This window comes from Mastigoproctus giganteus, chromosome 9, assembly GCF_048544385.1.
Source record: "Mastigoproctus giganteus isolate SK-2022 chromosome 9, ASM4854438v1, whole genome shotgun sequence".
NCBI lineage: Eukaryota > Metazoa > Arthropoda > Arachnida > Uropygi > Thelyphonidae > Mastigoproctus > Mastigoproctus giganteus.
The window spans coordinates 86,883,750-86,897,510 of NC_143583.1; the positions used below are offsets into that span (position 1 = coordinate 86,883,750).

General features: G+C 36.7%; 1 protein-coding gene across 3 annotated transcripts in view; it reads right to left on the reverse strand.

Moving 5' to 3' along the window:
* The window catches only part of fra (neogenin protein frazzled), a 442,642-nt gene that overhangs the window by 310,315 nt on the left and 118,566 nt on the right, over positions 1-13,761 (reverse strand). For all 3 annotated transcript variants that reach the window (XM_090381703.1, XM_090381704.1, XM_090381702.1), the window contains exon 2: positions 2,948-3,116. In XM_090381703.1, coding sequence (XP_090237829.1) covers positions 2,948-3,116 — 169 coding nt within the window. The remainder of the gene's footprint in view (positions 1-2,947; positions 3,117-13,761) is intronic.

The window sequence follows — 13,761 nt, forward strand, 5'->3', positions numbered from 1 at the left end:
TCTCTCTGGGAGATATCAGCCCCAGGTGGCAAATAAACTGAGCAGACTGTTATTAAGAACCCTACCGTAAGGCGAACCGCTACTGCTTCTATGTTGGTGGTGAGCGCAATAGTTTGATATGGGGTATGGTTGCCCAGAATTATAGCAATATCCCCATGAGCAGGTCCATCCCCAGTTCTGTCCTTTCGAATGACAGTAGTGTTACGAATCGAAGGGTTTTCATTTGCCTTCAGGTATGTCTCTTGTGAGCAAAAGCAGACTGGCTCATGCTTTTGCAGAAGGGCCTTGATGTCATCATTGTTTTGCCGGAATCCACGACAGTTCCACTGTAGGAATTTAGCCATTATTTTGGCTTGGTGGGTCCATCAGGCAGCTTCCGAGGTGCTGAGGGCTTACCTTTTTCAGTTTTGGCTTTATCCTTCCTGGGGAAGTACGGACGCTGACCAGTGTCCATTTCCTCCTCAGCAAAGAGCTCCAAAACTGAATCTTCAGATATCTCCTTCTGCTCGACATCTATGTTTTCTTGAGAACTAGGGGGTACTTCACCTTTCTTATTCTTTTCTTTCGCAATTGCTTTGTTACTTGTGGAGCATTAGGAGGTACCGATATAGGAGTGGCAACTAATTGGTCTTTCTGTGCAGGTTTTTGAGGACTTAAGAGATAACGTGCGATGGGAGTGAATGATTCTTTTGGAGGAATGGTCATATCAGTCTGAGTTCCAATGGAACATCTCCCTGCTACCTTCTGGGCGTAGGTAGGTTTGTTGATATTCAGGGGTTTCACCGATTTCCTTGCCTCCTGGTATGATATATTTAGCTCTGCCTTCAGCCATTGAATTTCTTTTTCTTCTTTCCACCTCTGGCATGCTCGTGAGTAGGCTGGGTGTTCTCCCTCACAGTTAATGCAGGTGGGTTTTGCAGCTGAACATGCTGTTGTTTCGTGGTCCTTTGCACCACAACGAGCGCATGCAAGGACTCCACAGCAGGCCATTTGAGAATGTCCATACTTTCATGGCATTTAAAACACCGTAAAGGGTTCGGAACATATGGACGCACTGAACAGTTGATGTAGCCAGCTTTAATCTCATCAGGAGGTTTGGGCGAGTTAAAAGTCAGGATAATGCTCCTGGTTTTAACAAGTTTCCCATCCCTACGCGCATTAATTCTCTTAACGGCAATAACTCCCTGTGGTTTCAATTCTAAGCAGATTTCCTCCTCGGTTATGTTGAGAAGGTCCCACTATGAAATGACACCTCTCGATGAATTTACTGTTCTATGTGGTATCACTGTTATGGGTACTCCTCCGATTGATGTTGCACGGAGTAGCTGCTCAGATGGTCTGTCAGTTTTGGTTTCAATTAAGAGGTCTCCAGAACGGAGCCTCTTAACTGATTTGGGTGACCCTGCTAACCCATCTAATCCTTTCTGTATAAAGAAGGGTGACATTTTGCCAATCGGTTTTTCAGTGGTAGAGTGTATAATTAAAAATCTTGTGACAGGCCCTGATGATATTTCAGTTCGCTGCCTCTTTGTAGCAATAATACTATCTGCCTCTCTGTCTGTATTTTCAGATAGGGACTGAGTTGGGACCCCTGAAGAAGTAAATTTATCAGGATTCATGGAGTTTTTAAATGGTTCAGTGCCCTGGCTCCCCACCCACCACGGAGCCCAAAGGGACGCCCACCACTACCCGGCATGCAATAAATGCACTCGGGAGTGGAACACCAGGGCTATCCAGACACCACACCAGCACCGGCCCCAGCCTGAATCCTGTCCCTCGGACCATGAGGGTAGGGGCATGGCATTGAAACGGTTGACCCTCGCAGGCGAGCCTATTAGCCGGGCCTTCCAGGACCTCCCATCTTGTCGAAGCAGGGGCCAAAGTGGTGTATTGAAGCTGAGCCCCTCAACCACCAGGATCCCCCTTTCCGAATTTCCACGGGTCGCAGCACACGGCAAACATGCCGGATTCCATTGATGTAAGCCTGGAACCTGGGCTGTGGGTGTTGGATCCCAGCGATGCTAGTCTGGAAGTCCAGCAGCATCACTGGGAGGTCCCCTCACCACATACAGGTGCCCACGTTGAGGAGAGCATCACAGATGTGTTACGAGATGAAACATATGCTGCTCACCACAGACATCAGCCACACATGACTGACCCACATGTGACCTTTGGTTGGTTGTTTGACCACTGTTGAGCCAATCATGGTAGACTCGTGGCACCACATAAGGGGAGCACTTGAACATGTTGTTTGTTGTCAAGATAGTGGCACCTGCATATCTTGCCCCCACAATCATTCCATATTCAAAGTTCAAAATATCTTGACACCAACCCATTCTTCCTTGCAGACACTCAAAAACTGATCCATGTGTGTGTGTATCTTATATCGCCATGTCCAGACTTTTAGCCTTCACCAGCATCACAAACAAGTCCATTCCTACACAACAGGGTGTTACTAATGCAAAGCCAACACAGTGTATATGTATGATATATATAACAAAAGAATACAGTATACATATTCTCACAAAGATTATATAAAGTGTATGTTTAATGTATACGTAGATGCATTTTTTTTTTTATATACACAAGTTTAGGCACAATTATAACCAACAATAAAATACTTATTTAATAATGTTTGTTCGTGAGCATTTAAAAACTAGTAAAATAATTTAAAATGATTTTTTTTTTGATTTGGTAGTTGTTGACGCATCGGCTTCTATGGCCATATTGCACCTCCCAAGGTTTTTGCAGTACTTTGATCCAAGCCCGAGGCGGGAATCGAACCCGCAACCTTTGGGTTGCCGGGCAGGTACTTTACCCACTCGGCTAGCCCGGTCGGCGAAAAAATAATTTTAAAACGGAATTATGTATTTTCATTATATGCATAGGGCTTGTCTATATCTGGATCTTGTAGATAGATATTAGAAAAATAAAAATTGCACGATACCTCCTATTATCACCTATAAATTGTAAAACTGTTCCCTCTCTTTTCCATTCTATTACAGGTGACGGATTACCAACTGCTGAACAGTTTAAAACTGCTGGACCATCTTTAATCACTACTGTATCACTTGGTTCCACAGTAAAATGAAAGTCTGCAAATCCTGTTCCTTCACCTAGACAATGCAATGTAAAAGAGATACATAGTATATTATTAATGATTATAAAATTCAAAACTTAAATAGCAAAAATATTTGCCACTATAATAAATAGATATCCAATTCTTGCTAATCAGTTAAGGATATAGAGCACAGGTGGACAACCTTTGTTCATCTGCAGGGCAGACAAAAATATTATAATAAATTGCCTCAGACCAGTTACATCATATACAGTTATCCTGTACCAATCATAACCCCTCATGATTGCGTATTTTTATTTGTAGACCCCAGCTTTCACCATACATAAACAAAGTTTTACTAATTTACGGGCAATGAAGTGCTGGTGTTCAGAAAATTATTTGACAAGTTTGAGTTAAAAATCACTTAAAGACTTCGATTATCATTACAACTCTTTATGTATTTTTATTAAACATTTTTATAATTAAACATTTTTATCTTTATTATTTGCTTAAGATTGAAAAAATATATTGTACATGCCAATATATACAGTCATGAATATGAAATTATTTGTGATACCCAAACTACAGAAATACTGCATAACACTGATACAGTGTACTGTAATAATATTAAATTTTTAAAAAACAATTGTTTAAAGAAAACAGTTATTTTTAATTTCTGACATGCTGATACATAATCGATATATTTGCCTGTTCCCTATATTTTTGAATGAACTATTTCATTGGCTGCAATAATACTCTAGCATTATTAATTTCAGTTTTCATTGCTATCACCACTTATCATGTCAAAAAATAAAAATATTAGTAAAGCAGTTGTCTCCTGCTAAGAGAGACTCCTACTTTTAATGTTATAACATCATTCCAAAATGATATTATAACATTAAAAGAAAAGATCATTATATTAGATAAATTAAATAAGGGAAATAATACTTTCCATAATTTAATGTAATTATGATGTTAAGAAATCAACTATAAAACTGAACATGTTCATTCTTCAGTTTGTAGCATTAAATTTTCATATTTAAAAAAAAAAATGCTCTGTTTGTACTCTGATACAGCCACCAGGTGAGAGGAGTTTACAATTAATCATTTTGACAACAAATAGAGCTGTTAAGCATATTTAGCAGTCACACAGGCTTCAACCATGGTCCAATCAAATACATGTGCTTTTGCACTCTCACGATTGATCACTTGACCACGTAGAGCCAAGTAGTCAGTGAAACATCTATATATGGGTTTCTATAGAGGAAACCCTGGAAAAAAATTTTGAATAAGAATAATGATAATGCTCAAAACACTAAATCTGAGGCTGTTTTTTTTTTTTTTTTTTATTTAAAAAAAAATGGTATAATGACTGTAATGTACTTTGTTCTAAACAACCACATCATCATTTATATGTTCTCTGCTACATGTCATGTTTGACGCCCTGCCAGAACTCAATGACGTCTCCTCTCCATATCTCCAGCCCTCTCTTCTTCAGCCAACAATACCCATTAGCCTCTATCAAATTAACCCACATTGCAATTCACTTTCTTCCTCTCAGTCTCTTGCCCATCACTTTCCACTCAATTACATCTCTTGCAGAATTTCTCCCAACACCTTTTAGTACATGTCCTGAAAAAACTTGAACATTGAATCAGAAAAGAAAAAAAAAAAAAACATTTTCAGTATAAACATGAAGATAAACCAATAATTTATCCAAAAACTAATTTTAAATGCAATTTCTATTATGTAATTTTGTTTATGAATTATCTTCACTTAAAGGTTTCAGTTGCTAAAAGCAAACTCCGATATTTTTAAAATGTTTTATTTGATTAGCCACTTAATAAATATGCCAGAGGGCAAATTAATACAAAACTGCAAAAATTTACATATTAAATTAAGTGATAATCAAAGCTTGAAGAATCTGATATTGACAGTTCAGAATTAAGGGATGAAATTTAATTTCTAGGAAATAGTTTTAAAAATGAGTATACTGCCCAAGATGCTTTAAAATATACTGTGGAAAACAATTTGACATATATGTTTCTTCCCCAACATGTGTATTGCTCTTCACATATATTCGGCATTACCAGTTAGCATTGCCACCAGGGAAAGAACATTTTCTAAATTAAAACTAATAAAAAATTATTTAAAATCAACAATAAGTCTAAGTAGTTTGGAAATCATTTCAATTGAGATGAATTGTGCAGTCAACCAAACACACAAAAATTAATAAAAACGTTTGCAGCAGAAAAACCTCACAAAGTATATTTTATGTGAACCAGGAAATGGTTCACATAAAAATACTTGGAAATGTGCCAAGCCTGGGTGTACCACAATCTGCATTAAGGCTTTTAATGGATTGAGCAAGCTCAATGCTGATGGGATTCTTCCTCTTGCTCAGACCACACACATGAGGGTGCATAATTCAAATTGAGGAAGGACAGTTGCAGAATTGATGTCCAGAAATTTGCCTTTAGCATCTTTAGCCAGCGGAGGGATGATTGCCGGAACAAACTTCCATCTGTTTTTGTTGTGGAAACTGATAGCATAAATTAATTCAAGGAAGACGTAGGCAAACTACTGGAGAGTTGAATGGGTTGCAATGGGAGGTATTAGGATTTTTTTTTTTTTTTTTTGCTGATGCTGTATAAGCTTGCTTTCACACATCATTTGCCACTACTAATGCTAATGTTTTACATGCAGCATGATTGAAGATCCCTACAGACATCTTCAGGCATCTACTAGATGGAGCCCAGGTGAATAGTGGTTATCCATGCATATGGTGGCCCAACAGGGTATTAGGTAGGTAGTCATAATTCAGTGTTCACCCATAATTACATCAGCAGAAGAAACTTATGGCTCTGAGATGAGATCTTGACCATGCTCAATCAATCATAACACGCTAATGTGGTTAAGCCAGTGTAAGATCTATATTTGTTGATTCTCGGATGGTTTCCGAATTTGCCAATTGCATTTGCCTAAACAAGCCTGGAAAATGGATGATGTTAGTTAATGGATTGCCGAATTTATGAGCTTTGACTGCCAATGTGAGGGGTATCTGATAATAATGCCCAAAACACTAATTTGATGCCAATTTTTATTTAAAAATTGTAATATGGCTGTAAAACAACGGCTTACACACACACTATTTCAAAAAATCATCTAATTAATGCCGCAGAACGTGGGCTGAAAATTATCACAAGCTCTCACAATTATCTTTTTTGTCTAGGCATAAATTTGGCCCTATACAACTCTCATCCGATACCGACTAACTAGGCCGCCCGCGCTGTGAAAAGAAGTTTGTAGAAACCAACCTGTGTCAACAGAATTCAAATCAATATGTTTTTTACATTATGTCAAAGGACAATGCTCATTATCACTATACTACCCCATGGCCTGACGAAATATATTCTCGCTCCCAAATTCAAATGTAAAAAAAAAAAAAAACGTCAAATGCCCTTTAAGTCGAAAAAAGGTCAACAAAACTTTATCAAAAATAAAGATTAACACCAAAGTTTTGGCAGGTCTCTGCGAGTAATATAAAAAGAATTCGTGGGCCTAATCGACACACAATACAGTACACGGGTTGCCCATCCCCTGGCATACAGTTCTTTCGAGGTGTGGCATACCATGTAATCAGTGGTGAGAATCTGGTTGCCAGTGACGAATATTTGAAATCAATCGTTTATGTAAAAGGAAATTACCTGCTGTTATTTTGCACAGTGCTATAAGGGCTCCCACACATGTGGGAGTCCTTACACCATTAAATTTTCAATTTTCGGTTATTTTTTTATCCGAAAAATCAGAATTTTTTATTGATCGAAAAGAGAAAAAATCGTTTGGGAAACTGCCTTGGTCCCACGATACGAAACCATTATAGTTTTATTTATTATTATTATTTTCTTTTAGAATGGAAGCGGTTATAAACAACTTATTAATCGATCGGAGAATCGAAGAATGTCGATTCCATTATAGATTCGGTAAGTTCATCATTACTTCATATTATGAAATGAGTCCATTTGTCGATTTACTAGACTTATCAAATAACCATTTGATTCAATGAGCTTACTTACCTACTGTACACTTTGTTAACTACAAAAAAAAAAAAAAGACGAAACAAACAAAAACATCCCCCCCCCACAGTATTGCAATGATAAATGGAATGATGTACAGTTCAAGATACTGTTTCGCTACGAGAAAAGGGCACTTAGCTTCGTAATGGGCAATCAGACCACAAAGTCCAAGACATGCGATGTGATCGGCGATAATGAAAGCTTTCTTCATTTCGCTGACACTACAAAATAGTGTAGGATGTAACGACCAGTAATTGGACGTCAGTCGGAAACGGGCAGATTCAGCGATCTCTTCAAAGAACTGTTTTCCTACTCGGAACCTAATCTTTCTTCTTTCTTGTCCACATTAACAGACAGCAATTTTATGGATTTTTGTTTGAAAGGGAAACTGACACAGCAGACTACCATTCACAGGTACCAACGACATCCTTGTCTTAATAATTTCCTAGTTTTGGTGGGACAAGTTTAATTTTACATATTTATTCGGTAAGGAGGAGGAGAAGAAGATGATGAAGACTGAGGAAGAATTTTTTTGTTCAATTTCTTTCCTTCGCCACACATGCTTGGGAGAATTAAAAAACTCGTGTAACCTTAGCCATACGCTGAAACTTGGACGAATAAATGGTTGGATAATGTATTGTTTACATCTTACCCATATTTTTAGGTAAAAACCCATTATAGGTATTTATTTACAGTGTGTTTCAATTAAAAAGGCACTGTTGTCGATCTCGCTTAATTTTAAGTTTAGGCGCCCTCATATTTGGGTTGAATTTTTTTGGATTTGATATTAAAATTGGACTCGGTATTACCATTTAGATTTGGACTCAGTATGGCCATTTTGGTTTCATAAAGTGACGATAGTGGTCTCAGACAGTTTTTAATGCTATAAGTGGAACCAAATGATGATGTTACCATTATTATTATTATTATTAGCTACATGGTGCGAGGAAGCCTGAGGCTTATGCTGCACCAGCCAAAAAAAAGAATTCCAGAGTTACCCTGAGAGGGTCAAAAGGAATCACCAAGAAAGATAAGAATGATGATATCCAGCTCAGGATCCTGTGTGTACCAAGCCCATACTAACCAGATGTGAGCCCCTGGGGGTGTTAACAAATTATAAATGGGAAGCGTTCAACGAATTAATCAAATTTAAATTTTGATTTCTAAATTTAAATTTTGCCTAATCAACAGCTTTTTTCTCAAAAATTTGTTTCCCATCGTCGGTTGTCTAAAAACGTAAAACGATTTCATTTGAAGAAAGGGGTTGAATGGGTTGTAAACACGACATAACGTCACTTGTACAACTAAACGTTTATGTATCGTAGAGCGAACACCACATGCAACCGTTGTGTACAAGGTGGTTTTTTTTTTGTTTTTTTTATTGTAACTAAGCGGTTCTTTTTTTTTATTGTAACTAACCTTTGGCAACCCCACCCCACCATCTACTATCATACAAGTTAAATTTCGAAATATCATACAAAAAAATGCAGAGAATGAGGTATAAATAACATACAAACAATATAGTATAGATATATGGGTTTATTAACACCGATATAACGCTTTCAAATTAAACCAGGGGCGTCCAACCTTTTCCGGAGAGGGGCCAAAACAGATAAAAGTCACTACCGCATGGATTGTCGCAGCAAGCGGCTGCGGGCAGCAATACTAGTTTGAAATTTTTTTGTTTACTTTTTTTTTTAACATTTAGTAATTAAATACGAAATTCTACCAATTATTGCATAATACTAATAACACTCTTAGTATATGGTTATAATTATATTGTTAAAGTTAAAAATATTATTATGGTCTGAACAAATGGTCATATTGGTATTATGGGCTGAACTATAATGGTCAGACAAATGGTCTTAACCTAAAAATAAGGTAGATAGACCGACCACGTACCTTTCAACTGAAACATCCTGTATATGGATAATATATAAACATAGGATATAAAACTTTTAAAAAATAAAAACAATTTACACATGTGGTCTCCATCCAATCTACTTTTTTACTGACAAAAGTTTAAAGATTTTTTTTCTGTGTGCTCAATGATTGGTTTAGGAGAGTGGGAATTTATATTGAAAAATTAAAGTTCAAAATTCAAGACCGATTTTTGTTCGATATCGTTTAGAAATAAGGATGCAGAGCAGTTACACTTTTATTATTTGTATGTATTCAATGTCTCTTCATGATATATTTTAAAATAAGTATTAATTTGACCAAGAATGCGGTATCCCTGGCATGTTTATTTATGCATATTGAGTTATATGAAACGATTATTTTAGATATCTAAGTTTAGATGTAAAAGTAATTTCCCAATTAAGTGAAGCGATAAATTGATTTCATTCTTAACTTTAGTCGATAAAAAAAAAAGGGCAGTTAAAAGAAAACATAAAAAAATAGTAGAAGAAATAATGGGCTGTGGATTATCCAGCCGTGAAAAATAAAATAAGTCAGGAAGGTGGAGAGGAGGAGAAGGTAAATTTATCATCAGTCCATAGGAGATACTGTAGTTAAGACTACTTCCAATAAGAGGTATTGTTCTTGCCTTTACGGCACTCCACCCAAGTAAACATTTGTCAACTGTTTACTTCGGCTTCTATCCCTTTTTTTTTTTTTTTTTTTTATACATCCCCGCCACTTCTCCCTCCCAAGTAAGCCAAACAAGGGAGTGGCAAAGTACTAACAAACGGGGAAATGAACCGAATAAAGATCTGCCGCACGTGCCCGTCGAAATATCTGCTACACACCTTCTTCTAACGATCAGCAATCAATCTTCATCAAGGTTTCTTCTCATCTTCCGCAGATGAACCGGATAGAATGAAAGAAGACTGGGGGATGACAGAATTGAGAATGACAGAATAAATGCACAGTAGCATACTGAAAGAAAAACGAGGTGTAAAAGGGAGACGATGTGTATGATGGGGAAACTAGGGAAGAAACGTCACAACTATTGGCAATTCAGAAAACTTTTGCAACTAGCTTTATGTTTCACAATATCTAGATCTTGTATTGCTTTTTTGATAATTAACTGAAGTTTCGCTATTATTGCTAAACGTTAGAAAAGTACTCCTTTGCTTGCATTCTACACGGTGAATCATTGAAAACAAAAGTATATTCGTGCTTTGAATAAGGTGAGAAAAATTTAAAAAAAAAAGAAAGGGAAAGAAAAATAAAAAAAGAAACATATCGAAGAGGGTCAGATAAAGCTGTAGCACACCTGTGGCCTACAACCTGCTGGGATCTTCAATTTCAGATCATAACATCCAATAAAAAGTGCAGAACACAAACGCATGCGCATGTATATATTATACAATTCTTGGACTTTCGTCTTAATCGGGCCAAATCCGTGATGACATTCTCACTTAACAAACACTCACAATCATGCAACCTTCACTTGCAGAGCTAGTATTTCAGTCGCCAACAAAAACAAAGATCTGGAGTCGTTTTGGACCTAAAGCTGAGATCTGACCAGGATACTGAGATTGCAGGTTCAGCATACTTCACTAAAAAGCAAAACAGGATCTCCTTTGTGTTACTCCACGCTGAAATATGGGGCTCTGTTGCCCCACCTTAAAAAAAAAACGAATCGTTGAAATATTAGATGTTCATGTGGACATAAACATCGTCTGCTCTTGCATTAACTTATACTGCTGAACTGGCTAACCAAGCATTGAGTCGAAGATTAACTGCAACAAACACATGGAGACGCTTCGTGACCACAGTATCATCTCTAGCCCCAGCTTTTGAGATGTGGTGAACCAAGACGTGGTCAATCAACCAATGCCAGCGTTCAGACACTCTCTCTCGTTCACTCACTCACTCACACACACACACACACACACACACACACACACACACACACTTACTACAACTTGAAATCGGTTAAAAAGAATTTTGGTGATACAAGCAATTCCGACAATTAGGACCCTGCAACTGCTAGTGGTTGATCTCAAGAAGTTTTCAACAAACTACAGAAAATCGCTGGCAGAGAGTGTAGCTGATGTATTTCAACAATTGCTAGGCATGATTAACTTGAGATAACTTCATACTTAATACTTAATATGCGATGTTTTTATCTGTACGATTATCCAAAAAAAAAAATGTCTCCGTAGCCGAGTGGTCAGGAGCAGGAGTGCAGTAGCACACGTTCTTTGAGTAGACTGGGGTTCAAGCCCCTGACTGCTGAATACGGTCGATCTGCCAACCCGCACTGGACAAGCGTGGCAGATTATGGTCCGTTTCCCTCTGCATGAATTGTTGAGGAGGCTTCCATCCTGCAGTGGGTTGATAATGGCTGCACTTTACTTTATCCAAAAAAAAAAAACAATTTTTTTTTTGAACTTCAGTGGTACGAGCTATGAGCTCATTGTCCATGATACCATAAAACAAAACTAATATTTTAATCTCTATTATGTAACTCCTCCGATTCTATGTGGTCGTCACAACATATAAAAAATATTTTTATTTCTTTTAGAACTCTGATAGATTTTCACAAACCATGTGAGTATTATTTATTTATGGTATGTTATAAAAACATATGCTTTAGAACTTATAACTTAGCAGTAATAAACCATATTAGCTTAACTGTTTCCAATGACCAGAGAGTTAATTTTTCCAAGCACTCATGCGCACAATTCTACTTGGACAGTTAAATAGAAAGAAATCAATATCGGTGTGATAATGTTTAGCAGACAATTCTAAAACTTATGTTGTATAAAATGAATGTCTAACTGCCTAAACGTCACCTTATAATTTGCTGAAATATGTTTAACAATCCTTGCAATCTTTTTTTCCAGGTTGCTGATTCGTTTTGTTTATATTGATGTCATTTTTTCTTTTTTTCATAGAAATTAGGCATTTGTATGCTCGTGGGTATTGCATATTGATTATACAATATATACTGTACTATAAAACAACGTTTATTATTAATAATAGAGACTAATGATAAAAGTTAGCTGTTTGGAGAAATCCTTGGCATATCGATTACTTTGGTCGCAGAGCATCGGTTCATTCTCTCTCTCTTTCTTTTTTTTTTTTTTTTTTTTAATCGTGTGAATGGATATGTTGTTCATGCACCAATTTGAACTTTTGTTGTTTTAAGATTTCTTGACGCAATGGCCGGCCATACTGTGCCTAATTTGAACTTTTGCGTGCAAAAAAATCTAGAGTAACTCACTAGAGTAGCCTCTGCCATCTCGCTCAAGATCTGGAGAATGGGATAGTTTTGTAAAAATATCAGGGTTAACGTACAGTGTGAATTATCTCTAAATTCAACAAGATGATTGATGGTGTTATCTAGACCGTTGGTAAATACTTTGAATAATAAATATGATAAAATGTGAACTATAATAAATTTTCGGTTGGTTTTTAATTTATTTATATTTTTTTTATTCAGTTGCAATATATATATTCCTTTCTATTTTATGATGGGTTAATATGCCAATTTCTTTAACTCGGCCATGTTATAAAAAAATGTATAGAAAAGACGCGGACCCAGGCTTTCCCATATTATGTGCGACAATGCGCGTGTTGTAGACAAGGTGGATCGTGGATACCTCGTTCACATATTCCATTCTGGCTCTATACAGGAAACTTACAAAGACATAAAATTTCAGTCAAAGGAAGCAATTTGTGCCTTTGCAGTACACCAGGAAAAATATTCCATAATAATCGGTCAAGGTCGATCATCAAAAAATAACGAAATAAAAATAATAAAAACATTGGTCTTCCTAATTTTCGTGTGTGTGGTGCCAAAACCTGGACCATCAAATTTTTAAAAACGCTGATGAAAAAGAAAATTAATATATTTAATACGCGGCGCTGGAAGAAGCTTTACTGCTTCCAATGAAAAAAATAAAAATAAATAAATAAAATAAAGCATTCTAGAAAAAATATATACAGATTGATTTCAATAATTAAAAACAATCTCTTAAATAATATGACCGTATTGACAAGAAAACAAAGTGAAAATGTGAAGATGGCATAAAGCTCAAAAGACAAGAAAAGCCAAGATAAAAAACGGATCATGAGTTTATTAAAAGAAGTTAATTAATAAAAATCGTTAGAAGATAATCACAAAAATGTAGGGAAGAATTTTGTGTGATCAGGTCAACTGTTTTTTAGTTACGAAGAGACCCGAGATGATGACGACAGCAATCGGGCGGCGTGTGGCTCAGAAACTTCAAAAAGAATGAGGTAAAAACAAAATCCTCGAGTTCCTTGGCGCCACAACTCGAAATGACAGTTGGCTTCTGCCTTTAGTCGATGGCCTAACGAGCTACCAATGCCATGAGAAATCCTCAGTAATATTAAGATTAAATGTAACTTCCTGACTTGGCTGCAGAAAGTATATAAAAAAATTAAACTGTAGAATCCAGGTCTGTTTGTCAGATTCGATGTGGTGAATAAGTAAGTACCTTACCATACCTTACCACTTTCAATCGGGGAGTTAGCAAGTGAGCAAGAATTTTCTAAATAATTTGTTGAAACTGAAGGAAGAACGAGGCAGAGTGGTTAAGTACAGCTACAGAATTCAGCATGACGCCACAAAATATGCAGTCTGTTGTTAACACTGAGTGCTATGTTTAGCAGCTGTAACCAACTGTAGTGGTAAACGCCTTTAGC